Source organism: Rattus norvegicus, chromosome 18 (assembly GCF_036323735.1).
Source record: "Rattus norvegicus strain BN/NHsdMcwi chromosome 18, GRCr8, whole genome shotgun sequence".
Taxonomy (NCBI): domain Eukaryota; kingdom Metazoa; phylum Chordata; class Mammalia; order Rodentia; family Muridae; genus Rattus; species Rattus norvegicus.
This window is the reverse complement of record NC_086036.1, coordinates 30735253-30762403: the sequence shown is the minus strand read 5'-3', so window position 1 is coordinate 30762403 and position 27151 is coordinate 30735253. Positions and strand designations below refer to the sequence as shown.

Genomic DNA, 27151 nt, shown 5'->3' with positions numbered 1-27151 from the left:
AATCTTCAGAGAACCAGCCAAAGTCGCAGAGTCAAAGGTCAGCTTGTAGGAGTTACATCCCTCTTTCCACCTTGTGGGTCTCGAGGATCGGCAGGCTTCGCTGCACGTGGCTTTACATGCTTGAGGCATTTTGCCAGCCCTCATATCTCCAATGTTTACTTAAACATGTCATTTACAACCTTAAACTGAGCATCTGTAAAGATCTCCAGTGCACCAGCACATGTCACTTCCCTAGAACCTTTTGTTTGCCAAGATGCCTCCCCCATTTTGTTCCAAAACATTAGAGGGAATGCACGGTGGAGCAAACCACTCAACCTTGTGACCCAGGAAGCACAGAAAGGAGAAGAAACCTATGGCCCTAATCATCTTCAATGACAATCCCAGTGACTTAAAGATGACTCCCAAGGCAGTGTCTCCCAAAGGTCCTATCACCTTCCAATTGTGCTGAATTATGAAAAAAAGCATTTTTCTACTTGAAATACGTGACATACGTGTGTAACACTTAGGTTCAATGGAAAGGAAGAAGAGGCCCAGGAAGTCACATACAGACACAGGGTAGGAGCCCATGACTGGCTTGCAGTGGGCAAATCCCTGCTGGCTCCCTGGCCATCACCAGAGACCCCCTTGCTGGGACAAGATGGGGCCCTGACATTCCCTCCCCTTGTTGGATCAAGGCCATGCCTGTCCTCCCGGCCTTCAGTTTCCCAAATTCTTCTCCATCATCACCCTCTGCACCTGATCCAGTCCCCATAATAAAAGGAGACAGGAAACCCTGAGAGGCTCCTCTTGAGACTCCCCGACTGAGCTGTCTGTTCTCCTGCCCCATCATCTCCTAGGACAAGAAGCTCTAGTTTTTCTGTCAAAATCATGTAGGTCAAAAGATGCACCACTGCAAAAACATCTGTAAGTGGTCTAGGAGCAAGTCAATTGGGCGTAAGTGGGAAAGGGGCAGAAATCATTAGCTCATGTCCCTGGAGAGTTCTGGGTACAAAGCCAGATCAGACATGGCTGGCTCTAGAGTCTGACACATCAGAAAACTAGCTCTGAATGTCTTTATTCTGCATGATGAGTAGATTCTTCATCAGAGTCACACACTCTAACCCCACCAAATATAGAAGACAAACAAACAAACAAATAATAGGCCATCTGCTCCAAGAGCTCTGGCTTATTAAAAAAAGAACCATGAACAGTGGTGGTGGTATCGCCTTTAATCCCTGGTTTGAGGAGGAAGAGGCCAGCCTGGTCTAATATGCTCATAGCATAGTAACTCATAGCATAGCCAGCAACTATATCTCAAGAGAAGGGAGGAAGGGAGAGAGGGAGGGAGGGAGGGAGGGAGGGAGGGAGGGAGGGAGGGAGGGAGGGAGGGAGGGAGGGAGGGAGGGAAAAGAGAAAAGGTACCACAAGAAATTCCCTGGTTCAGGTCAAGAGCATTCCCAGGAACACACAGAGGTGTTCTCTGCTCAGAGGAAGAGGGAGATGGAGAGAAAGTCAGCAACAGATTCCCTCTAACCAAGTCCCTTCCACTTTAAGAACCAACAGGGATGGTATTTACTTCTAATCTGAAGCTGAGTCATGAGGATTGGTAGGGCTATAGAGTAAGACCAGTCAGAAGAAAAAACAAAAAAAGAAAGAAAAGAAAAGAAAGAGAAGCAAGCTGGATGTGGTGGCTTGTGGGAGAAAGATGCATGTCCATCAGCAATTCAAAGTCAGCCTAGGCTATACAGAATTCAAGGCCAGCCTGGGCTACAAGACACTGTCTCAAAAAACAAAAAAGAACTCATATTTTGGGCACGCGCCTTCCCTGCCATATCAAATGTGACACAACAGGCTTTATCACTTTGTCGCTCAGGGAAAGTGACTTGTTATCAGTTTTCTCAAGAAACGCCCAAATGTGCCAGGCACGCTGGCACGCACTTTTAATCTCAGCACCAGAGAGGCATAGGCAGGCAGATTTCTGCGGAGGTGAGGTCAGCTGGTCACAGAGAGAGTTCCAGGCAGAGCAGGGCTACCTAGTCAGACTGTGTCTCATAAACTACAACAGACAAACAAACGTCAAAGTATGACTCCAGCAACCTAATACGATAAGGAATTTTCTGTTGTTTATATACAATAAAATTCAGGCATCTTAGTAAAATGTCCTATGAATTTTAATAAATACTTTCTAAACCACAGTCAGGGTGGAGAACATTTTTTTTTTTTTTGGTTCTTTTTTTCGGAGCTGGGGACCGAACCCAGGGCCTTGCGCTTCCTAGGCAAGCGCTCTACCACTGAGCTAAATCCCCAACCCTGAACATTTTTATAGTATCAAAAACTTCCTTTGAGTCCTTCAAGATAGTTCAGCAGTGTAGATGGAAAGAACATACTAACAAACACAAACATATTCACATACACACACACATGCACAAGTACACACATACATACCCCCCATACACACACACACACACACACACACACACACACACACACACATGCATATCTAAAATAAATAATGCAAAATAAAAGTTTAAAACTGGGCCATAGTGGTGTACACTTTTAATCCCAGCACTTGGGAGACAAAGGCAGGCAGATCTGTGAGTTTGAGGACAGCCTGGTCTACAAAGTGAGCTCCAGGGCAGGCAGGACAGAGAGATCCTGTCTCAGAAAAAAACAAAACAAAACAACAACAAAAATGTCCTTCAAGGAGTCAGAGGCAGAAAAGTCAGGAGTTAGGGTACAGATCACATTTAAGGCCAGCCTGGGCTAAAGAGTACGAGTTTGCCTCAAAAAGATGTTTTTTTCCTTTGTGCCCTTTATCGTCAGTTCTTCTTCAGTTCCCAATCTCTAGAAGCACTGGCATGCTCCCTCTGCAGAACACGGTGGAAACACTGATTTCAGAGGGAAAAGGAGAAGCCACCATGGGTCAGGTCAAGAAAACGTGGCCCTGAGGGCTGGCCATTTGGAGTTAAGAGCAGCTCAGATGAAACAGTACATAATAACTCTGGATATTCTTAGCAAAACTGTCCGGCTACAGTTTCAGAGCCAACTTCATGCAGGGATCTGGTGACCGAGGGACAGTGTTGCAGTCATTTGAGTATGCTATGACCCTTCATATCACTGCTTTGGTGTCTAAGTTAGGGTTTTACTGCTGTGAACAGACAGCATGACCAAGGTAACTCTTATAAGAACAACATTTCATTGGGGCTGGCTTACAGGTTCAGAGGTTCAGTCCATTAACCTGTAACGGACAGGAGCAGGAGCAGGTAAGGTGCAGGAGGAGCTGAGAGTTCTACAACAATGTCTGAAGGCAGCTAAGACAATAGTCTTAAAGCCCACGCCCAAGGACACACTTCCTCCAAAGAGGCCATGCCTCCAAACAGTGCCACTCCCTGGGACAAGCATATTCAAACCACCACACTTGGTTTTTTTTCTCTTTTTTAAAAGCTCATCATATCCCAGACTGACTTAGTTAGTTAGGCTTTCTATTGCTGCGACAAAACACCATGACCAAAAAGAAAGTTGGGGAGAAAAAAGGTTTATTTGGCTTACACTTCCAGATCATAGTCCATCACTTGGGGGGAGTCAGGAAAGGAACTCAAGCATGGCTGGAACCGGAGGATTCATGACACAGAGGATGCTGCTTACTGGCTTGCTTCCCATGGCTTGCTCAGCCTGCTTTCTTATAGAACCCACACAGCTTGGATCTCGTGGAGACATTTTTCTCAACTGAGGCTTTTTCCTCTCTTACGGCTCTAACTTGTGTCAAGCAGACACACAAACCAGCCAGTACACAGGCTGACCTCTAAAACTCTATTATTCTGCCTCAGTCTCCCGAGTGCTGGGGTACACTCGCTCTCCCCTACTTTAATAGCCTTCTACAGTTTACCCAAGCTGGGGTCCAAAGCCCACACCGTCGAACTGAGGTAGCACAGGTTTTCTCCCACACTTGGCGCTTGGAAGATTTCAGAACACCCCTCACCTGTGTCAGTCAGACAACCTCTTCCCCACCTGACTGGGGTCCTTCCTCTTCCTCCTCCTTAATACAGATAACACAGAGAAGATTGCTGTAGAAATTTTTAACCCCAGTCCAGGGTTTCTACTTGGCCTTGATCACTCAGTTCCTGGGTAAAAGACACAACCTTTGTATTTATAGTAAGACTTAAACGGCATAAGAGCTGGGCAGAGAGGTACTCTCTATGCGATTAGCGTCTATTTCCTATCGATAATCCTGAGTTATTACTCACTACGTTTCAACTGGGTTGCTCTAAACTCTAACCGGCCAGTCCTGTTTTCTTTGACCTGACCCAACTCATGGTAGTTTCTCCTTCCTCCTTCTGAAATCACAAATTAAATCCATTTTCTATCTTTGGTCCCAGGGGAATGCTTTCCAATAAACATTTGATTCGATCTTCTTGGAGTTTCCCTCTCTGACTTTGTTGTTGGGTCCCACTAATGTAGCTCTGGCTACTGGCTGCCCTAGAACTCTTTACCTAGACAAGGCTGGCCTTGAACTCACAGACATCTGCCTGACTCTGCCTCCGGAGTAATGAGATTGATTAGAGGTGTGTGCCATCACATCCAGTTGGGTTTTTTTTTTATCTGTGTGGTGGGGAGTCCATGCGTTAGGTGTACATGTCTGTATATGAGGAAAGCACACGTCTGTGTGCGTGCATGAGGAGGAAGGATGCCTCCGTGCGCCTTCCTCTAGCTCTCTACCCTACTTCTGAAGACAACGCTTCACTAAAACCGGAGCTCACTGATTCTGCAAGATGAGCAGGCCAGCAAGTCCCAGAGATCCTCCTGCCTCATCTCCCTTGCACTGGAATTACAGGCTAACACTGCCATGGACCTGTTTGTGTGAGAACTGTGGACCTGAACTTAGGTCCTCATGTCTGAGGGGCAAAGCACTTTACTAGCTGAGCCACACAGTCCACCCACATTGTTTTAGTCCTTTTTTTTTTTTTTTCTTAACTTCACTAAAGGGGGCAGGGGAGACATTTCTGGCCCTAGGACAGGGGAAAATTGTGGTGAAACAAGCAAATCCGTCGAAGCTCCCCTGGTCCCCATCTGTTCTAAATCTTCCCCTCACAGGATGTCATGTCTAAGAAGCAAGAAAAATATTCCTTCCTCTTCCAACTTTCGGCAGGAGCTTGCATGCAAGGAAGAATGTCTGGTTTCTCTGTGGATTTTCCTTGGCCGTTTAACTCACGTGTTGCCGAATTATCCTAGCTCCTCCATCCATTTCCCCCTCTCCCCTCAAGACTATAGTGGCAGGCAGGTGGCATGGCTCACCACCAACGGAGGACCATCCCTTTTCTGGCAGGGGAGCTGACCTCCCTCTGTTTCAACAGCCCCTGCACAAAGGCCTAGTTCTCTTAAATCAGGTGAATGACTTTTACAGATTTCTCTGCTGAAGACCCGCCAGAGAACTGCCTGGGCCCCCAGAGGAAGTGAAGGCATCCCACAGGGGCAAAGGGAGTGGTCTCAGAATAACCACCTTCTGGTACTGTGCCTACCCAGCTTGCTTCTGGTGCTTACATGCAGATGTGTGCAGACAGTCAACTCCTAGACACTGGACCAGGAAGGATGTTCCCCAATAGCTTCCAACATCCCTGACCGCTGTGTTTCCAGGCCTAGGAAGCTGATATTTATAGGAAGGGCAACCTGCCAAGCAAGGCCTGCTCCAAGTTTATCTGAGCTAACTCTGTCTTCCTGTCTTCTGCAGTTCCTCAACTGAATGGTAAGGCGTTCTTCCCTTTAAGGCTTGACTTTTTTCATACGGGGTGAAAGTTTTGAGAATCCCGGCCTGAAAAGATAGAAGGATGTGTGCCCCATCCTACCCTCTTTGACAAGAGCCACTTCTACTTCTCTGCCCATCTAGACAGTTCTACCTGCTTCCTCCATACTCAAGCTCCTTGGCACACACTTCTTGCAACTCCTAAGACACAGACACTCTGAAGTCCTCCAGATGGGCAAAGATCTCTCTGACCCCAGTCCAGTGGTCCTGCCTCCCTGCCCACTAGCTCCTTTTCATAGTATTCTACAAGGCCTTGCAAGTTCTAGAACCCTCCTGCACACTCTCATACACACCCTCTCCCAGCTACCTCACTCAAGCCTTCCTCTACAAACTACCTCCTGCTTATGGCTGTTCTAACACATCCTTGGCTGCTGTGCACAGACACCTCGAACACCTACCTCCTGTGGGTATCCGCAAGTCTAGCTCTCTCACATCACTGGGTTTCTGTCCTTCAGAGTCCTTGCTAACATAACACTCTCTATCACAAAGCATCGCTGGGGTCAAGGACACGGCTCAGCAGATGAAGACAGCTGCCCATGAGCTTGACCATCTGAGCTCCATCCCCAGGACTCACACAGAGAAAGAAGAAAACCCGCTCCAGTGGGTTGTCCTCAGAGCTCCACATGCACACTAGACAACACAAGTACACATGTGCTCATGCACGCACATGCAGAGAAGCACACATCACACATGAGCAAAGTAAATAGTCTTTTTGCTATCATTGTTTTTTGTTTTTTAAAAAAAGCATCCCTGAGTTGGATGTGATGTGTCATGCCTGTGACCCCAGTACTTGGGAGGCTGAAACAGGGAGAACACAAATTCTAGTCCAACCAGAGCCACTATACACATAGTTTTGGGCCAGCTTGGGTTACAGAATATTTCAATACCGATCTTAAAAATAAACAAAACAATTGCCCTGCTAGCCATGATATATACTGTTTTTTTGTTGTTTTATTTTTCTGAGACAGGGTTTCTCTATGTAGCTCTTACTATCCTGGAACTCACTCTGTAGACTAGACTGGCCTCAAACTCAGAGATCTGCCTGTCTCTACCTCCTGAGTGCTAGGATTAAAGGCGTGTATCACCAATATAGGGCAGTATGTACTCTTCTTAATCCCAACACTTAGAAGGCTGAAGATTTCAAGTTCAAGGCCACCCTGGGCTACACAATAAGATTCTGCTCACTGTCCCTTCCCAACAAAGGGTTAAAGATGTAGCTCAGGATAGTTTACCCAGAATGTATAGGTCTTATTTCAATACCAGTGCCACAAAAGAACCTATTATTCTGTGTACTCAATAGCCTAGACAGCCTAGATTGTTTTTTTGTTTTTTGTTTTTGCTCATAACACCACCCACAAACTTATTCCTTGAACAAACGTGTGTGTGTGTGTGTGTGTATCCATGTGTGTCTGTATGTCTGTGTGTGTATGTCTGTGTGTCTGTATCTGTGTGTATCTGTGTGTGTATCTGTGTGTTTGTGTGTATGTCTGTGTGTGTCTGTGTCTGTGTGTGTCTGTATGTCTATTGTGTGTGTGTGTCTGTGTGTATGTTTGTGTGTGTGTCTGTGTGTCTGTGTGTGTATATCTGTGTCTCAGTCTGTGTGTATGTCTTTGTGTGTGTGTGTGTATCTGTGTCTGTGTCTGTGTGTGTGTGTCTGTGTGTGTGTGTCTGTGTGTGTATGTGTTTGTGTGTATGTCTGTGTGTGTCTGTGTGTGTCTATATGTCTGTTGTGTGTGTGTCTGTGTGTGTGTGTATCTGTGTCTGTGTCTGTGTCTGTGTGTCTGTGTGTCTGTGTGTGTGTGTCTATGTTAGGAGGGTATTACAGATGCTAGGCAAGTGTTTAACCAGTAAGCTCTACCCTCTAATACCATAAACCTTTTGTTTCTCTTTTTCTTTCCGTTGGACTGAAGTTCTACAAGAGGAGGACTTTACATTCTTCTAGATACCCAACCTCTTCTCTTTTGGGACAGTTTCAGTGTATCCCAGGCTGGCCTCAAACTCACTATATAGCTAAAAAAAAAAATAGCCTGGAACTTCAGGTCCTCCTGCCCGAGTCACCAAATGCTGGAATCACAGCTGTGCACCACCATACCCAGTTTTACATGATACTGGGATCGAACTCAAGCCCATATGCATGTTAAACTATCACTATACCAGATTAACTGCATCTCTAGCCCAGCAAATAGTCGATGAATGAATAAATCTAGCCTCTACTTATCTGTGGGTCTCAGGCTTACCCATTTTCACTTCTAGAAGTTCAATCTTGAACCTTCTCCTGTATGGCATTGTATTTTTCTTAGCCACAGTCACCTAATCTTAGGAATAATTCTATGGTTTCACATGTTGAGTTATTGAATATAGAATACATAGCTGGGTGTGGTGGTTCATGCCTTGAATTCCAGCACTTGAGACCCCGAGACAGGAAGATCTCTGTGAGTTTGAGGCCTGCCTGATCTACAAAGAGAGTTCCAGGACAGCCAGCAATATAACAAAAGAGAGTGAAAATAAATAAATATAAAAAAACACTCATAAGCAGAATACAGCATAGACCATCTGCCCTCTTCCCTTCTTTACCTCTGCAATGTTCATCCAGCCTTTTGCTATGACTACACATCCATTCATATACATGACCACCTTCATATATGACATCGTCATACATGACCACCACATACATACATCACCTAGATTTTTCTAGGGCTTAATTAGGGAGAGGAAGAACCGAGCTGCAGTTATGAGATGCTCAGTGGTAAGCTGGGGTCTGACTAGCACGCATGAGGCCCTGGTTCCTGGTAGGCTAGTTTTGTCTGTTCTCCCTTGTGCTGACAGCTGCACAAGCGACAGGTGCTGCGCTCGTCCAGCCCAGCATGCGTCAGTTGGTCCTCGGCCTTCAAAGAGTGCTTTTGGACAGCAGAAGTGTTCACTGAACCCTCAAATCCACTGAGGGCCAATGGCTTAAAAATTCAAACCACCCAAACCTGCGGGATGGCAGTAGGTTGGGGGAAGGGTGACTGGTTATAGGAACAGCCCAAGGAGTTCCAAATGAAATAAAAGTAAACAGATGTGGGCTCTTCCTCAGCCTTTGAGCCTCTCAGAGGAGGGCAAAGCTACAAGTGTTTTTCAGAACACTAATCCGATTTCCCAAAATGCTTAGACACAGCAGAGGAACTACCAGCTCCCCGGGCTGCAGGTGAAATTCAGCCCCTCTCAGCACTGGCTCCACCCCACTCAAGAGACCCAGAGGGTAAGACGGTACCTAGGGGAAGAGGAAGGAACCAATCTTTTTCACCATTTAGCACATTAGCCTGAACAGGCGAAGTTGGATGTGCTGAACACATGCCAGGTAGCTGGCACTTTACACCCCAGGAATCTGGGACATGCTAAAACCTCCTCCTCCTTCCTCTGGAGGGCACTTCACTAACTCCTAACTGGCACACCCAGGTACGTCAGAATCTTGCAGCTATTCTGTTCCCTGAAAAAGCAGGGAAGGGGGGCTTCCATGAGGATCTGCCAAACAATGAAAGGAAAACCAAGCCTTTCACTAGCAGAAGCTTCCTTCTCTTCCTCGGATCTTTCCACAGGATGCCATCACACATTTTCACCATGCTAGGGGTAACTGACCACTCAGGTGTGCCAGGAACTGTCTGGTTTTAGCACCAAAAACACTATGTCCATGGGGCAAGTGGTGGCACACATCTTTAATCCAGCACTCAGGAGGCAGAGGCAGGCAGATCTCTGTAAGTTCAAGACCAGCCTGGAATACAGGGTGAGTTCGTGACAGCCCGGGCTACACAGAAAAACCCTGTCTCCAGAAAAGAACAGGAGAGAGAAGGAATGGGGGGGGGGGGGTGCGGAGAAGGAGGGGGAGGGGGAGGGAGGAAGAGAAGAAAACACCATGTTCTAGTATGGAGTAGGGTTGCTGTAGACGTATCCCCAGGATTGGGAGTGATTCTTGTCAATTCAGAAAGGTAGCTCAGCTCACAGAGATGGCTTGCTCCCCAATACTGGTTTAAAAGGAATAGAATTCCTTCAAGGTTCAATTGGTTTCTTTCAAACAGAAGCTTTCCTTTTTAAAAACACTGATAAACACACGAACACCTATGTGGGTTGTGGTGGTACATACTGGTAATCCTGAAGTAGGCGTTCCAAGGCCACCCTCTGCTACATAAGACATTCTATAAAAACAAAGACCATGGACTGTCGCAAAGCCAGCTGTTCTCAACTTCTGCAGGGTCAAACAAGCCTTTCACAGGGGTCATCTAAGGCCATCTGCATATCAGATAGTTAAAATTCATAACTAGCAAAATTACAATCATGAAGTAGCAAGGAAGATAAGTTCACAGTTGGGTGTTAGCGTAGCAGGAGGAACTGTATTAAAGGGCTGCAGCATTAGGAAGGTTGAGAACCGCTTCATTTGCCACAGTTGTTACGGCATTAAGCAAACCTATTAGGTGACACAGTCACATCTACTTGGGAAAAAAAAACACCCCGTGCCTGGGAGAGGATTTCAGCTGACAGTGGGGAGAATAGACAAAGGGATATAGAGAGGGTAACCACATCCTAGGGCTGCACCTTGCTGGCCCCAGCAAGTCAAAGAGGACCTGGCAATGGTCCTCAATGTCCTCTGGGGGCTGGGAGCTGGGAGCCACCAGCAGTCAACAAAAGCAGCAGTGGGAAAACCTAGAGTCAAAAGCTGGGCATGTTCATGTTCCCCATCCTGGGTCTTCTGGCAGCCTCTCCAGGGCAGCCAGGAAGCAAGGAGACCACCTCCAGTGGCCTCAGGAGCATTGAGGCAGGAGTGTTGGACAAGCAACCAGTCTTTTGGGATCTGATTTCTCCAATGGTGGTGGGAGTCTTCCCTAGGGAAGGGAGGAAGGCACTTGAGAAAACAAACTGGAGAGGGCTAACTTGGCTGCTACCTGTTGTAGTAAAGCCTCTCTAACTCCACCATTTCCCAGACCCTGCACACAGGGGTGAGACCCTGTCTCAGAGCATACAGTGATGTATGCAGGGGTGAGACCATGCCTTGGAACACAGAGTGATGCAGGGGTGAGATCCTGTCTCAGAACATATAGTGATGCAGGGGTGAGACCCCGCCTTAGAACACTCAGTGATGCAGAGGTGAGAGCCCACCTTAGAACACACAGTGATGTACATGACAGGCATTTGATTACAACTCACATAAGTGCAGCTCTTTTGAAGCTGGGCATGACATCACACATCTGTTTTGCCAGCACTTAGAAGGCAGAGAGAGGCAGGATTTGAAGCTCAAGGTCACTTTCCTTTTCACAGGAGTTCTGAGCAAGCATGGGGCACAAAAAGACAAGGTCTCATCAAGAAAAGAAAGAAAGAAAGAAAGAAAGAAAGAAAGAAAGAAAGAAAGAAAGAAAGAAAGAAAGAAAGAAAGAAAGAAAGAAAGCTGGGGGAGGGGGCACAGCTCTTTTAGAAAGCAGTTTGAGCTGACAAACATAGGAACATCAGCCATAAGTGATGGATCTATTCAACCCATGTCTAGGACTCTCTCCCAAGGGCGCCACTCTCCTGAAATACTGTGTGATCATTTAAAATGAGAGCAAGAAACACCAAGAACAATGCTCACCGTGATGACAGTGATGATGTTAGAGAAAGAATCAAAATAGGTTCTGACCATTATTACACTTGCTCTTTGACGACCAGACTGGTTTTATTTCTAAGGGAATAAAGCTGAGCCTGCTGACAGAATGTTAGAGAGGTGCGTTTTCACAACCTCCTGTTCTGTTTGTTTGTTTTCTATTTTTCCCTCCAAGGAAAGGCTCAACACTTGAACTCTGTGGACAGAGGCAGACAGACAGGCCTGAGAAAGAAATCCACCTCTTAGTTCTCCATGAAACATGGAGGACCTTTCATACAGCCTTAGCTTCTTTACAGGAATAATAGATCTTTAAAATAGAACTTAAATCTTAAAAAATTAACAAATACAATAATAACAACAACAACTCCCTAAACTGGCCTTGAGAATAAAAAGACAGAAAACAGAAACATGGTGCTTTCTGATCTGACACAACAGGAAAACCCGTTCCTGTCTTTCTTTTTTAATGTGTATAAGTGTTTTCCCACATGTATGTCTGTGCGCTACATGTGAAGGGCAATGGATTCCCTGGAACTGGAGTTGCAGATGGTTATAAACCACCAGGTGGATGCTGGGAACCAAACTCAATCTTTTGTAAAAACAGCAACTACTCTTAACTGCCAAACTATCTCTTCAGCACAAACAATGTTCTTGTTCTTGTTGTTGTTGTTTTGCTTTGTTTAGTTCAGTTTGGTTTTTCTTTTTCACTTTTTTAAAAAGATTTATTTATTTATTTTATATATGTGAGTACACTGTCACTGTCTTCAGACACAGCAGAAGAGGGCATCAGACCCTACAGATGGTTGTGAGCCACCAGGTAGTTGCTGGGAATTGAACTCAGGACCTCTGGAAGAGCAGTCAGTGCTCTCAACCACTGAGTCATTTCTCTAGCCCAGTTTGGTTTTTCAAGACAAAGTTTTGGTGTGTAGCCCTGACTATCCTAGAACTTGCTCTGTAGACATGGCTAGTCTCAAACTCACAGAGATTCCCCTGCCTCTGCCTCCCGGGTGCTGTTTGTTTGTTTGTTTTTTACATATTCTCTGTGATATGATACCTCAGAAATCAGTATCTGAACACAAGAGAGGTGGCTTTTAAGAGCAAAGGATTGAAGGAAAGAGGCATTGAGGTACAAGTAGTTCAGTGGGGGAGCATTTTTCTAGCATGTTCTGAACCCTGGGCTCCATCCCCAGAACTACAAAAGTTGGGAGAGGGGACTTGCAATTTTGACAACCTTTATAATTCTCCATCCAAACTTTTCCTAAGCCCATGCATAGCTTAACTCTCAAAGAGAAGTTATACAAGGTGCATTAGGTCAGGTCCCAATGCCAATTAGCTGAGATAATGACTAGGAATCAGATTTGCAAACTGTAAAGAACCTATAAATGGAATACCTAAGGAATCCATTCTTGCAGAGTGATCTGGAAGGAGAAGGGGTTTTCGCAAAGACCAAGTAGCTGGGTTATTTACACAATGTCCAACAGTACACTAAGTGATCAAACCACATACTAGGGCAGGGGGATGAAGAGGAAATGTGCAGGGTTGAGCGTAAATGACCTTCCCAGAGGAGACACAACTTTGGAGGACAAGGTCAGCTCATTAGTTCATGGACTTTTAGCCAGAGGAGCGAGCAACCTCTCTGCTCCCTTCAGGTGATCTATAACTCTTCTAGGCACGGTGCCACAGTTTTTATGCCACATGAAAGTCACTCCCAGCCCAGGATTACGGGAAGTCTCCTCATTCTAATAAGCTATTTAGCAAGGGAAACTAAGTTATTATTATTATTTGAGAGGGTCTGCACGGCATGCGCAGGATGCTTGCCCATACGGGTATGTGAGTGCACATGCAGACCTGAGGTCTACTCTAACACTATGTGTCTCCACCCTCTTTTTTTTTGAGACAGGGTCTCACTGACCCTGAAGTTCTGCTAGGTTGGTTGGCCAATGAGCTTCAGGGATCTTTCTCTGCTTCCCTAATACTGGGACTACAGGTGAGCAGAACTCTCAGGTTTTTCTGTGGTTTCTGGGGATCCAGATTCAGGTCCTCAGACTTTTGTGACAGGCAGGCACTTTACTGACTGAGCCATCTCTCCGGCTCTAAGTTCTTTTTTTTCTTATTATTAGTGTACTGGTTAGCTGGTGTGTTGTGTGTTGTGTGTTTGTGTGTGTGTGTGTCTCTGTGTGTGTGTCTGTGTGTCTGTGTGTCTGTGTGTGTGTTTTGTCAACTCCACATAAGGTAGAATTATCTGGAAAGAGGAACCTATATTGAGAAAATACCTCCAGAAATCAGTCTGCTGGCATCTTCTTGATTAATGATTGAGGCAGGAGGTCCCAGTCTACTGTAAGCAGTGTCACCTCTGGGCAGGTGGTCCTAGATGGTAAAAGAAAGAAGGCTGAGCAAGCCATGAAGAGCAAGCCAGTAAGCAGCACCCCTCCTGGCTTCTGCTTCAGTTCTTGACTTGAGTTCCTGCCTTGGCTTCCTTCAACAGACTGTGACCCAAAATATATAAGGTAAATGAACCCTTTCCTTCCCAAGCTGCTTTTGGATACAGTCTTTATCACAACAAGAGAGAACAAACATAGACAGTATTACTTTGGTTATTTGGGGGCAGGGGGGTGTTTATTTTTTTATTTGTTTCTTCTTAAAAAAATGACCAGTTCAAGAAAGCTAGAGACATAAACTTATGTATGATTATTGCATGACAGTTTTCTCCAAAATTGAAACTTTCCATTTTAAAGGGAAGCTCCTTAAGCAGGAAGGAAAAACAACTCGAAATACCTTCAGGAAGTCCCTGAAACCAAACAGATTCACTAGGCTCCTTCCCGACAGAATAATCAATAAAAGCTAAGTGACCCAGCAAAGCCAAACTACAAAGGGCAAAGATTGAGACCACAGAAGTTGCCTGCAAAGGTTTAGACAAAGCCAGGTAGCTGAGTAGGGCGCTCTCCCAAGTCTTTGAGCCGCCTGCAGGCTGTACTATGAGTTCCAGGTTCCCAGTTTTGTAAGCTGTCACCTATATGTCAGGGGGCTTTGGTGGGGCAGCTGCTTGGGTCATTTCTGCTCCTGTAAATAACCCCTAACCCAAATTCATGTAAGTCACTCCAACAAAACTCATTGGTTCACCAAACTGAATTCAGTGGGACCATACTTTTTTCTGTCATAGAATTCCTATGAGGAGTGAGACCTGTGTGTTACATCTCCCCAGGAAACATTTTGTCACACAACAGCCATGCATGAAGCCCTGGACTTAATCTAAACACTGTATAAAGTGTGTGTGTGTGTGTGTGTGTGTGTGTGTGTGTGTGTTGGTTGGGGGGGGTGACTGCAAAAATATAAATGCCTAGCATAAAAAAATCTTTTTAAATAGCTTACTCTGCCTTCCTTCCTACAAAGAATTGCTAAACCAATGTGTGTTCTTGCAGACTGCTCCTTTTTCCAGATAAACATACATGAGGATGGTTTCTTTTTTGCATACATAAAATGTATGTAAAATATGTTTCTGCTACCTGCATCTTTCACTTCATGGCAAATCAGAAGCATGTCTATATAGGCATTGCATGGTGGTCACTGTCCCTGAGGCAAAGAGTTTGAGCCAAGCCCTGTACTTAGCAGTGATGAAGCCTTAGCCAAGTTACATAACATCCCTTTCCCCACAAGACAAAGAAAAAAGTTCTAATAACAGAAACCAAAGTGTTAGTATTATGAAGGCTCAGTTAATATTATAAGAGAGCTAATTTCTTAAGTGATGGCCCTGGGAATAGGAGGGTCACCAAGCACCATCTGTATGTTATTCATTGCTTTTATTTCCTTTTTTAATTCTTTAATTCCCATACAGTGCTTAGGTAAACCATAACCGATTGAACCTGTTCTCTAATAGACTCGGGTGATTATTTTTCCCAACACAATTTTTTTATTGATTCTTTATCATTCCAGCACTAAAGATGGAACCCAAGGCCTTGAACATGCTAAGCAAGCAAACATCCCACCACTGACCTACAGCCCCAGTCTTGCAGCGAGAACTTCTGAATACAGGTCCTTGCACAGGACTGTTTCCAGTGTGTGAACTGCTGCATCTAAGGTCAGGCTCATTAGTACTGAAACACGTTGCCAGCATTTCCCCCCCAAAGGCCACACTAATTCATATCCCTGCCAGCACCTCACGTGTGCCGGTTTCTTAACATCTCCACAACACTGGCAGCCCAGATCTTTGGCATCCTTTCTTCACTTGCCTTCCCTAAACGAAACCTAAATCAAAACCACCAACAATGCTCTGGTTAAAGTCCCAGGGACACCTAATCCCTTTGTCTCTTCTAAACAGAATTAAGCTTTTCGGCTCTCTGACAGACCTTCAGTTGCCTGGACACGGTTCTGAGATGACTTCGAAAAATATAAATAAAACACACTTGCTGTTCCCTAACACCCTCCAGAGAAGCCTGAGGAAGCCTGCATGAGGCCCTGCTGTCCTGCTTTCCATCACAAGCTAAAAGATTTCCAATAGCAGCTGGTGTTTTCCTGGGTGGAGATCAAAGCCAGAATTTGTATATAAACATTATCCCAGGGCTGATGGGGTGGGGGCGTGGGGTGGAGTGGAGGTGCTGAAGGCAGAGGCTGCCACATCCTACTTATGTCTTTAAAGGACAGGGCAGACGTGAACACCTCCAGCCTGTCCCACCAGAGCCCTGATGCAGAAGGGAGACCCAAGCCAGCCCATACAGGCACAGTCAACACAAAGAGAGCCAAGGTGGAAGTTGGTGCAGAGCTCAGCTGGCAGGCAGAGGAGAGCCAGGTAAGAGGTGTGGGAAGTCAGGCTGGAATCCTGTCCCTCCTTTGCAAGTTACAATTGCTCAGTCCCCGGGTCCCTAAGGCTCGCTCTGGCTTCATCTCCAGGGTTCTGAGACATAGGGTGAACATTCCATCTGCAGTCCCCAGGAGATAGAGGGGAACTGTGGGGGAAAACCTCTGAAGGGGCGGGGTCTCTGGAACTCCCAAGCAGGAATGTCAATAATTCTCAGAACTGCCCAGCTAAGCCCCACAGACTCAAAGCCGTTCATCTTCCAAACTTGTTTTTCAGGCTATTTTATGGCTCAAAACCATTCACCTTTGATCTTTCCGCTGTCTCCTAACCTCACAGCAGTTCAGGGACCCAGGTTGGGGAGGCGGGGAAAGGTACAGAGTCTCTGGAATGGATGATCAGAACCAATTCCAGAAGCGATACCTAGGAACCTCCCTTCAGAATCCTGACCAAGGGATAGATAACTCAGATAACCAGTGCAGGTTAAACTCCCTCTTGACATGAGAGGCAGCCAGGCACCTTCATTTTTGGCTCTGAATAGAATACAGGCAGTCCCCAGTTGCTCTGGGTCAAGGCAGACTTTTTCTGTAGGACCTTGGAGCTTGCTTGCTGATACATCCAAAGTCACATGATGGGGTTAGGATTTCCACCTCAGACATTATGCAGTCAATTAATTAAGCAGTCAATCTGCCTGCTCTTGAAGGGTTTAACTCTCAGTAAGGACACACTATTCCCGTGTCCTGATTAACGTAACTGAGTAGCCCACATGTCAAAAGTGCCACGATACCCTATGGGCTCCACTGAGCTCAAAAGTACAGCACCAGATAGCTATGGCAGTCCGCACATGTCACCTCAGCACTGCAGATGCTGAGGCAGAAACATGGCATCTTAAAGCCCAGCTTGGGCTACACAGCAAGACCCTGATGAAAAAAGCAAAACAAAACAAACATCACTTCTGTTTGTTTGTTTGTTTGTTTGTTTGTTTGAGACAAGGTCCCACTATGTAGCCCCTGGCTGTCCTGGAACTCAATACATAGACCAGGCTCAAAGTCACAGAGATCCACCTGCCTCCGAAATACTGGGATTAAAGTCAAGAATCACCACACCTGGAAAAAAACCACTCTTCACCATGATATTAAAAATGCTAATCAGGTCCACTACACAGCCATGACACTGGAACTCAGGCCCCATTTCTGTATTAGCCCTTTCCAAGGCCCTGGGAAGAACCTGGGGGTGCCCACAGTCGGATTCTCTACCATTTGCCAACATCCAATTTTTTTTTTAGTTGTCACAAAGTAAACACCACTGTCTCTCTCCACCGTGTTTTGCCATCTGTTACTTCTCCCACACTGCACTTTAGCAGTTAGAACCGTCACACGTGTTCTGGGAGTAGCTGCGCATGGGAGCTGCCCCAGGAATATAGTCAAGAGTTTAGTGGGATATATGTGTGTGGTTCACGGTCATCTCCACAGAGAACAGACATCACCGTCACCCTCTGGTGTAGGTACAGCTCCTAGGAATAAGTTCAGAGGTTCCGACACCATCTCATCTCTTGTATTTTTATGTGCGGTGATTTGAATGAAAATGCCCCTCCCCCCAAGGCTCATAAAGAGAGGCATTGTTAGGGATGTGGTCTTGTTGGAATGGGTGTGGCTTTATTGAAGGAAGTATATCACTACGGGGTGTGCTTTGAGGTCTCATGCTAAAGCCAGACCAATGGCTTATTGTCTCTTCCTGCTGCTGCTGATCCAGCCATAGAACTCTCACCTCCTTCTCCAGTACCATGTCTTCCGGTATGCCACCATGCCTCCTGCCATGATGATAATGGACTAAACCTCTGAACTGTAAGCCAACCCTAACTAAATGTTTTTCTTTATAAGAGTTGCTGTGTTCACGGTGTCTTGTCACAGCAATAGAAACCCTACGACACTATGTAAACCAAGCATGTGGTGAGGGAGAGGGAGGGGGTGAAAAACACAGATGTTTCCACTCAACAGTTCCTGAAGAATTGTATGTGAGAGGACCAACGTTCCCCAGTCAAAAGAGAAAAACCTCATCCATCAGAAATACATCCTTAGCATGTACGTTCCGTTATATAGCACCATGGCTACAAATGATGCTTGGCCCTATGTGCAAGTTTGCCGTTTTGTCTATCTAAACTGTGTTAGCTAGGTTTCTACTGCTGTGGTTATGTTTACATTGCTGTGATTAAAACACCACAACCAAAAGAAACTTGGGAAGGAAAAGGTTTATTTTTAGCTTACAGCTCTAAGGTCACACTATCACTGAGGGAAGTCATGGCAGGAGCTTAAGCAGAGACCATGAAGGAATACTCCTTAATGTCTTGCCAAGCTTCATTCTTGTAGAACTCAAAATCATCTGCCCATAGGTGGTACCACCTAAGATAGGCTGGGCCATCCCACATAATCATTAAGATGCTCCATGGGATTACCCATAGAACAATCTGGTGGGGGCATTTTCTCAAATGAGGTTCCTTCTCAAATGAATCTAACTGGGTCAAGTTTACAAAACAATAGAAATAAAAAACTACATCAACTGACCCACTGTCAAGTTGATACACCAATCCATTACTATTAAACCATAACCTTTCCTTTCTTGTTTATCCCCCACGATCTCATATTGGTATCAATTATCTCTATATAAAATGCAGTCCAAGTTTTAGAAGTCCCATGGTCTTTAAAATTTCAAACACTTAAAAAAGCTTAATCCCTTTAAAACATCCAAAGTCGGGGTTGGGGATTTAGCTCAGTGGTAGAGCGCTTGCCTAGGAAGCGCAAGGCCCTGGGTTCGGTCCCCAGCTCCGAAAAAAAAAAAGAACCAAAAAAAAACCAAAAAAAAAAAAAAAAAAATCCAAAGTCTCCCTAAAATATGCATTGTTTCTCTAAAATTTCAAAGCCTCTTTACTATCCATGGAGGATCCCATGGATCCTCCCATAGTAAATTAAAGATTGAGTTATGTACTTCTTATTCAGGAACAGCCAGGGGACAGTTACAATCGAATCAAAGCAGAATCAAAGTCCAACAGTGTACCTGGGATTCAGTCATGACCTGCTGGGCTCCAGAAGGCCTAAGCAGTTCTAATTCTCTTGTTCTACCACAAGCAGCAAATAAAGATTGTCTCCTAGGCTCAGGTTGGCTCTACTCCATTGCTGCTGCTGTCCTTGGTTGTCACTTCATGGTCTGGCATCTCCAAAATACCAGGATCCCTGCTGGAACCAAGCTGCACTTTCATCAACAGCTTCTCTTTAAGCTGTCTTCAGTGGACTGATCTGGCAATATGGTATAAGCTTCAACTTCTCTCCATGATCCTTCAATTCTGGGGTTTCCACTGCATCTGAGGCTTTACCTTTACCAATGGCCTCTTCTAGTGCCAAGCCGTAACCGTTACCACCTGGGAGACTCTTACACATTACTGGGTTCAGCTGCCAGCACAAGGAATGTTAACCTTGAAGAAATAAAAACAAGATTTCACTTCAATAATGCTGTGCTCCCCCGCCACCCTTGTGTGTGTGTGTGTGTGTGTGTGTGTGTGTGTGTGTGTGTGTGTGTGTGTGTGTGTGTCTAATGGGGTGCATTTTTTGAGACAAGGTCTGTCTATGTAGTCCTGGCTGTCCTGGCACTATGCAGACCAGGCTGAACTCCAATTAACATAGATCCTCCTGTTTCTAACTCCTGAGTGCTTAAAAACAGGAGCCACTGTACCCCTACACTGATTTCCTCTTCAGTTCTACCTAACTAGAACCAATTATCCCAACAAAGGTTTGCTTTACCAGGTCTGGCCTCTTGTTATTCACACTCAGTTCTTCAGCCCTCGCTGACCACAACCACAGAGCCTTAATTCAAAATGACACATGAGGAGTCTCACTGGTCTCTGCTCCCCTCTGAAACCTCACAAGCCAGGCCTCCAGCATTGTCCTTGCTCTCCACGTTCTCACCTTCCCAGCTCCCACGGAACAGACCACTGAGATGAACCTTCAATAGCTTTTCCAGTCCAAAGTTCAAATGCCACCTCAATCTTCCCCCAAACACTAAGCAGAACTGTTACAGCAATATCCCACTACTTGGTACCAATTTTGGCTTTGGTTGGGTTTCAATTACTATGATAAAACATGACCAAAAACAACTTGGAAAGGGTTTACTTCAGCCTACAACTCACAGATCACACTTTGTCATTGGACATCAAGAGGGAAACTTAGAACAGGACCCAGGAAGCAGGAACTGAAGCAGAACCCATGGAAGACTGCTGCTTACTGGTTTACTCTCTGTGGCTTGCTCAGCCTGCTTTCTTATAAAATGCAAGACCACCTGCCGTGGGGGGAAGATGGCACCACCCACAATGGGCTGGTCCCTCTCCATTTAATCATTCATTAAGAAAATTCCCCCACAGGCCATTCAGGTAGGGGCATTTTCTCAATTGAAGTTTCCTCTTCTAAAATTACTCTAGATTGGATCATATTGACAAAAAACTGACCAGGACATAAACCATTAACAATAAAAAGCAAATTTTGGAACCAACTCCTGAAAATTGTCCTCTGACATTCATGTGCGCATAAAATATTAAAAAACATTTTAAACAGGTTTTTTTTGTTGTTTTTTCTTTGTTTTGTTTTTGCTGGTTTTTAAGACAAGATTTCTCTAGGTAGTCTTGGGAACCCATGGGTCCTTAGCTGTCCTGGAACTCACTTAAACCCACAGAGATCCATCTGCATCTGCCTCCTGAGTGCTGGCTTTTAAACAGGTTTTTAAAGCTACAAGATAGGGGGCTGGAGAGATGGCTCAGCAGTTAAGAGCACTGACTGCTCTTCCAGAGGTCCTGAGTTCAATTCCCAGCAACCACATGATGGCTCACAGCCATGTGTAATGGGATCCAATGCGCTCTTCTGATGTATCTGAAGACAATGACAGTGTACTCATATAAAATAAATAAATCTTAAAAAAAAAAAAAGCTACAAGATAGACAGTTCCTGAGGAACAATGATAAAGTAGCCTTCCAGCTACATGCACACACAAACACATGTACACATATGTACACACATGTAATATGCACATGCAGAAACCAGGGTTGGTGGTACATGGCTCTAATCCTAGCAGTTGGTACAGGTAGGAAGGTAAGAAATTCAAGGCCATCCTCGGATACCCAGCAAGTCTATGATCAGACTAGACTGTGTAAGATCTCATTTTGGGGGCTAGAGAGGTGATTTAATACTTAAAAGCACTTGATGCTTTTACCAAGGACCTGGGTTCGATTTCTAGCACCCATCTGGTGGTTCACACCCACCAGTAATTCCAGTTCTGGAGGATCTGATGCTCTCCTTTAGCCTCTGAGGGGACCAGGAATGTATGTGTTGCATATACATACATGTAAGCAAAACATTTGATGTAAAATAAAATGAACAACTCTAATAGCCATTTGTAAGAACTTCTCTCAGAAAAATTAAAAAGTTAAGATGGGGGGTTGGGGATTTAGCTCAGTGGTAGAGCGCTTGCCTAGGAAGCGCAAGGCCCTGGGTTCAATCCCCAGCTCCGAAAAAAAGAACCAAAAAAAAAAAAAAAAAAAAAAGTTAAGATGGTTTGAAACAAACAAAAAAAAAAAAAAAAAGAGCTGGGATTAGAGCAATGGCTTAGGACACAGGCACGTGCAGTGTAAGACAGACAGAAGGACTCCACAAAGCTGCCCTCTGACTTCTACATATGCATCATGGAACATGAATGCACTGTTAGGCTGGAACCTCTGCCCATCCCTTGTACAAGCTGGGAAACCCTGTCTGCCCTCCTTCCCCCAACTTCACCCACCTGGTCTAATCTGGCCTATACCTGTGTCACTGAGGGAGAGAAAACACCTATTACATACTCTTCTTCCTCTTCCTCTTCCTCTTCCTCTTCCTCTTCCTCCTCCTCCTCCTCCTCCTCCTCCTCCTCCTCCTCCTCCTCCTCCTCTTCTTCTTCTTCTTCTTCTTCTTCTTCTTCTTCTTCTTCTTCTTCTTCTTCACCATCATCATTATCATCAATGTTTTAAATGTCCTTTGAAAAGAATAATGGCAGTAATAAATAAAATGGTAATAATTTAAAAAGACAGCAATGAGCCAGGTGTGGTGGTTCACAGTTTTAGTTACAGCACTGGAGAGACAGAGGCAGGCAGATCTCTGTAGGTTCAAGGCCAGCCTGGTCTACAAAGTGAGTTTTAGGTCAGCCAGAGCCATACAGAGAGAAACCCTGTCTCAAAAATAAAAATAAAGGAAGGAAGGAAGGAAGGGAGGGAGGAAGGAAGGAAGGAAGGAAGGAAGGAAGGAAGGAAGGAAGGGAAAAAACAAATAATAATGAAGTTCTACAAAAGGGAAAACTTGAAATGTTGCCAACATGTGACAGTAAAACTACAAATTTGTATATCAGAGTCCCCTTCCCTTTTTGGTTGTCCCAGGAAGGGTTTTGGGAGATTTCATTTTTACTTTTTTCATTGCATATATAGAAATGGTTTCATTAGCAAACCCCTTTTCCTAAAAATGGTCTGCTCACATAAATGAAGGCTAATCTTTCATCTGCATTATCTGTTCAATGATATTTCCCACATAAAACATAGCAGGCCAGCAGTCACAGCAAGTGAGAGACAGGTAGGAGGATTCATTGATAGTTTGTGGTAAGAATTTTTGAATTTGGGTTTCTTTAAATAAACACAAGAATATTGTAAGAAAGTGTTTTTGTTTTAATCCTGGGGGGTGGGAAATGGGGATGCTTTGAGCTGTCCACAGCAGCTGACAATGGTTTGCCTCGTGCTCTAGCAAAGGCATGGTTTTGCCAGCTGCAGATAGTTTCTGCAATAGTGTCACATTTGGAATTCTGGGAATTTTTCTAAGGGTATAGAAATGCTAGAGCTCCAATAGGTAGGGTGGGTGGTTGTTGGCCATTTGGGGAGGGGGGGTTTGGGGAATTGTTAGTTGTGCTTGAACAAACAGGAAGAAATTAGATTCAGAGCTCTCTATCCCTCTCTCTCCCCTCTGACCTTCTTTATCTCCTATCTAGTGATGGGGGGGTGAAACTAAGGGTTGGAGGATAAAGGGTTAGAAAAGAAGAACTCGAAAAGAAGCAAATTCCACTGTACCAGTTCAAGGCTAGCTTGGTCTATTTATCAAGTCCTAGACCACCCAAGGCTACACAGGGGGGAAAAAGTCTATCTCAAAAGACAATTCATTATTCAGAAATAAGCAAACAAGGCCAGGCGTGATGGACTGTGCCTTTAATCCCAACACTGGTGAGGCAAAGGCAGGAGGATCCCTGAGTTTGGGACCAGCCTGGTCTACAAGGGAAGTCCAGGATAGCCAGGGCTATTACACAGAGAAACCCTGTCTCAAGAAAAAGGAAGGAAGGAAGGAAGGAAGGAAGGAAGGAAGGAAGGAAGGAAGGGAGGGAGGGAAAGAAAGAAAGAGAGGGGAGGGAGAGAGAAGGGAAGGAGAGGGGAGGGAGAAGGAAGGGAATGAAGGGAGGGGAGGGGAAGGGAAGGGAAAGGAGGGAGGAGAAGGGAAGGAAGGACAGCAAACATCAACACAGTAGTAGTGACTAAGCTTGGCTTTTTTGTTTTAATTGCACACCCTCAGGGAAGTAGAGGACTCTCACCTAGAGTGTCTGTCACCTTGGAGAATTTTTTCATTGTAAGTGTATATGCAGCCTGTGCTATACCGCAGGATTGCGGGCATACCGCTATGCCTGGCCCATGCTTTGCGCATGCCCAGCCAACATCCTTCTAACTGAACTACATCCCCAGCCCCTCCATCCCTCATGCTTAATGATCCCCTCTCCTTTGCCCCAAAGCAGGTTCAAAAGTTTTGAGGGGATCATGAGCCACTTGGGAGGCTGAGCAGGAGAGCACTGAACCCTGCAGGTGGAGGATGGGTCCTACTTCTGAGATTCCTACAGAACAGGTAACCTCCCTGTGCATGCCTAATATCCTTCATTCCTGATTTCTCGTAACTAACTGGCTGCTGACCGCTGCTGGCAGGAGACCTTCTCAGGATCCTGGAGGTGACCTTGGCAGGGAACTCCTACATCCGGTGCCCGTTTTCCTGTTTGTCAAGTGGGCAGCCGCAGCCTCTCACAGGGCTTGCTGTGGACTATTGGATAAACACAACATATGTGGAAAATAATCTTGAAGAATAAACTCAAACACTTAATATCTTGTTTCTCTACTCCATCCAACCGTTCACATCCCAAGCCAGCATCTGAATCCACTCCCACCTGAACTCTAGATGAGAATCCCTAGCTCCCCCTGCCTTCCTGGTGTATGGTCAAACGGAGAATATGGAGAAAAGGGCGGGCATCCCACGTGTCACCATCCTTTAGGCCCTCAGTCATCCCACTATGAACACTAAGTATAGCAGGTTAACATTCCACCGAGTCCTGATTAGGTATGTGCTTTGTGTAATTTTTTTCATTCTATTCCTTTATGAGGAAAGTAAAGTTCAGGATGGTAAACTACGAAAACATAAGAGTCATGTGGCTAGGAGACGTCAGATTCAAGGTCAGATGTCAGTCTGTACCACAATGGGCTTTTTTTAACAGGCTCGTAAAAGCTGCTTTTGACGGAACAACACTGACTCTGTCCTTGGGTCCACCTTTAACTAAAAGCTGGCTGAGAGCGCACCTCTTCCTTCCTCTTGTATCTGTCTCCTTTACTTTGGGTCAGTCATTCACTCAGTACTGCAGGTAGGTGTTTGAATCACTTGGGAGTGTCTATTTAAAACACAATGATTATCTAACCCTTTCAGCCCCATCCAGTGCTGAAAGCAGAAACAGTGACTGAGGCACTTCTGTTGGTGTTTTCAAAACAAACCCAAAAGGCGCCAGAGGTCTCTAGCCATTGTCTTTAGTAACCTTGAATTCCAGCAACACTTCAAGAACATCACCCAGTGATGGGATCAGCCCTGGGAAGGAATGAGGTCTTCTGAGGTTCAGATCACTCCCCTCAAGCAGTAAGGACTTCTTGATTTAACCAGACTACCTCATAGAACCAGAACTCAGGACTACACTCTGGCCAAGGCTGTTTAAACCAGGCATATCTCTTCTGTTCTCTACAGCAAAGACTGCCAGTCCTGTCCTGTCACCAAAGCAGAGACAGAAGCCCACAAGGATGCACGTGTGTGTAACCACAACTCCACTTCTCCCATGCATGGACACCTAGGCCATCTGTCCTATAATAAGCCCTCAGTAGGGGCTGGAGAGATGGCTCAGGGGTTAAGAGCACTGACTGCTCTCCAAGAGGTCCTGAGTTCAATTCCCAGCAACCACATGGTGGCTCACAACCATCTGTAATGGGCATCCCATGCCCTCTTCTGCTGTGTCTGAAGATAGCAACAGTGTACCCACATCCATGAAACAAATAAATAAATCTTTAAAAAAAAAAAAAAAAGCGCTCAGTAATTATCTTGGTCCCCAAAAAAATTAATTTGGCCAAAATTTCTCATCGGCCATTTTCAACTATTCCTTGTTCTAGGGTCTAGAACAAGTTCTAGAGTTCTAGGATCCAGACTGTAAATTGAGTACCATCCCCGCCCCCACCGCCCCCATTTCTGTTCCCTTATTCCTCAATGTCATGGTTGAAAACAATGTTGTGAGCACAGTACAGTATGACACAGCATCCAATCTGGGAAGGCGCCCTGGGGTGAGTCTGCTTTTGGGAGAGTCTACTCTCACTGCCCTTTTCCACTGCAAACGTGTGGACAGCTGTCTAGGGAGGCTGGAAGAGGCTTAGCATCTGCTCACCCTGGCCCAGAGTTCTGCTCCTGGCTGCCCCTGCTCTCTGCCACTCATGTGCAGCCTGCTGGATTCTGACTCCCTTTTCCCTAGGCTGTTGGGATAGGGGAGTGCTGGTCTCCAGTCCTCACAAGCTGTGCTGAACAGCAGGCTGAGCGGGCGGTGGAAATACAGAGGGAGGAAGGGTATCCAAGCAGAGAAGGCGATGGTTTCAGGAAGAAAACGCAAGCATGTGGCAATCCGGATACCTGCCTGTGAATAAGAGAGAGGCTGTCGTCTCTTCCTCTGGCTCTTGTTTGCCCTATAAACCTCAGTCCACTAATCCGAGTGCTTTAATTACCGCTGTATAATACAGCACGCTGTAGTGAGCCTATCCCAGGGAAATTAAAACGAAGGTGGAGGGACTGAGGCAACCCCAGTTCTCCCATTTCTCTGATTTATAGTAATCCAAAGGTGTTTCTTCCCCTTCGGTCACAAGACGGGACTTTCCTGAATCAAAAGAACCACCTCCATCCAATTCACAGAGAGAAACTGAGTCTTAAGCTGGTATCAATCATGCCTCTCCTGGGTTAGCAATCTCGTTGGTCAATGTGATGCTTAATCCTCTAGAAACCAGAAGAACCAAACAATGAATTAAACACCAGCTTGTTTGTGAAAGAAGAGTCCGAAGTGTGAAGAAGCTTGCTGATTCAGAATGGCATTCGAGAGGGCCAGGAGCATAACTGTAACGCCAGGACTCAGGAGGTGAAGTTAGACTGTTGCTTAAATATCACCTCTTCTTCCAACCCTACTAGCTACGTGGCCTTGGGCTAATCACGCAACCTCTCTGTGCCTCTTCTTCCTAAAGCTGCTGGCACTGTGACTACTGAAGAACAGGTAAAGCACAACACAGCCCTGCCCCAGCCTTTTCCTGTTGCCATCCCTACTGCATACTGAAAGCTTCTTCCTAAAATCTATGTGCCACACTCTCCCACTCGATCTGATCAGTGAGACTTCCTGATCACCCTAGAACAAATCCAGCCTGTTCTTTCACTAATGTACATACTCGGCTCTGAGAGAGAGGCACAAAGACTTGCCCAGTGCACATACTGGTATGCATGGTATATACATGCATAATTTGGGGATCTTGTTAGCCTCCAAGTAGGTTTGTATTCTGTTGACTGCGGTTATCTAAGGCCTGTGACTGTGCCTCCTGACATACATTGGGCATTTAATAAAT

General features: G+C 45.4%; 1 protein-coding gene and 1 long non-coding RNA gene across 2 annotated transcripts in view; one reads left to right on the top strand and one right to left on the bottom strand.

Moving 5' to 3' along the window:
- Positions 1-27151, bottom strand: part of Arhgap26 (Rho GTPase activating protein 26) — a 786446-nt gene that overhangs the window by 726644 nt on the left and 32651 nt on the right. The window contains exons 4-5 of the mRNA XM_063277362.1: positions 22043-22212; positions 19222-19636 (exon numbers count right to left, since the gene is read on the bottom strand). Coding sequence (XP_063133432.1) covers positions 19222-19236 — 15 coding nt within the window. The 5' untranslated portion in view covers positions 19237-19636; positions 22043-22212. The remainder of the gene's footprint in view (positions 1-19221; positions 19637-22042; positions 22213-27151) is intronic.
- LOC134482935 (uncharacterized) lies at positions 15936-25588 on the top strand. The gene is made up of 3 exons (XR_010059686.1): positions 15936-16164; positions 23995-24104; positions 25257-25588. It is a non-coding gene; the product is annotated as an uncharacterized LOC134482935 (long non-coding RNA).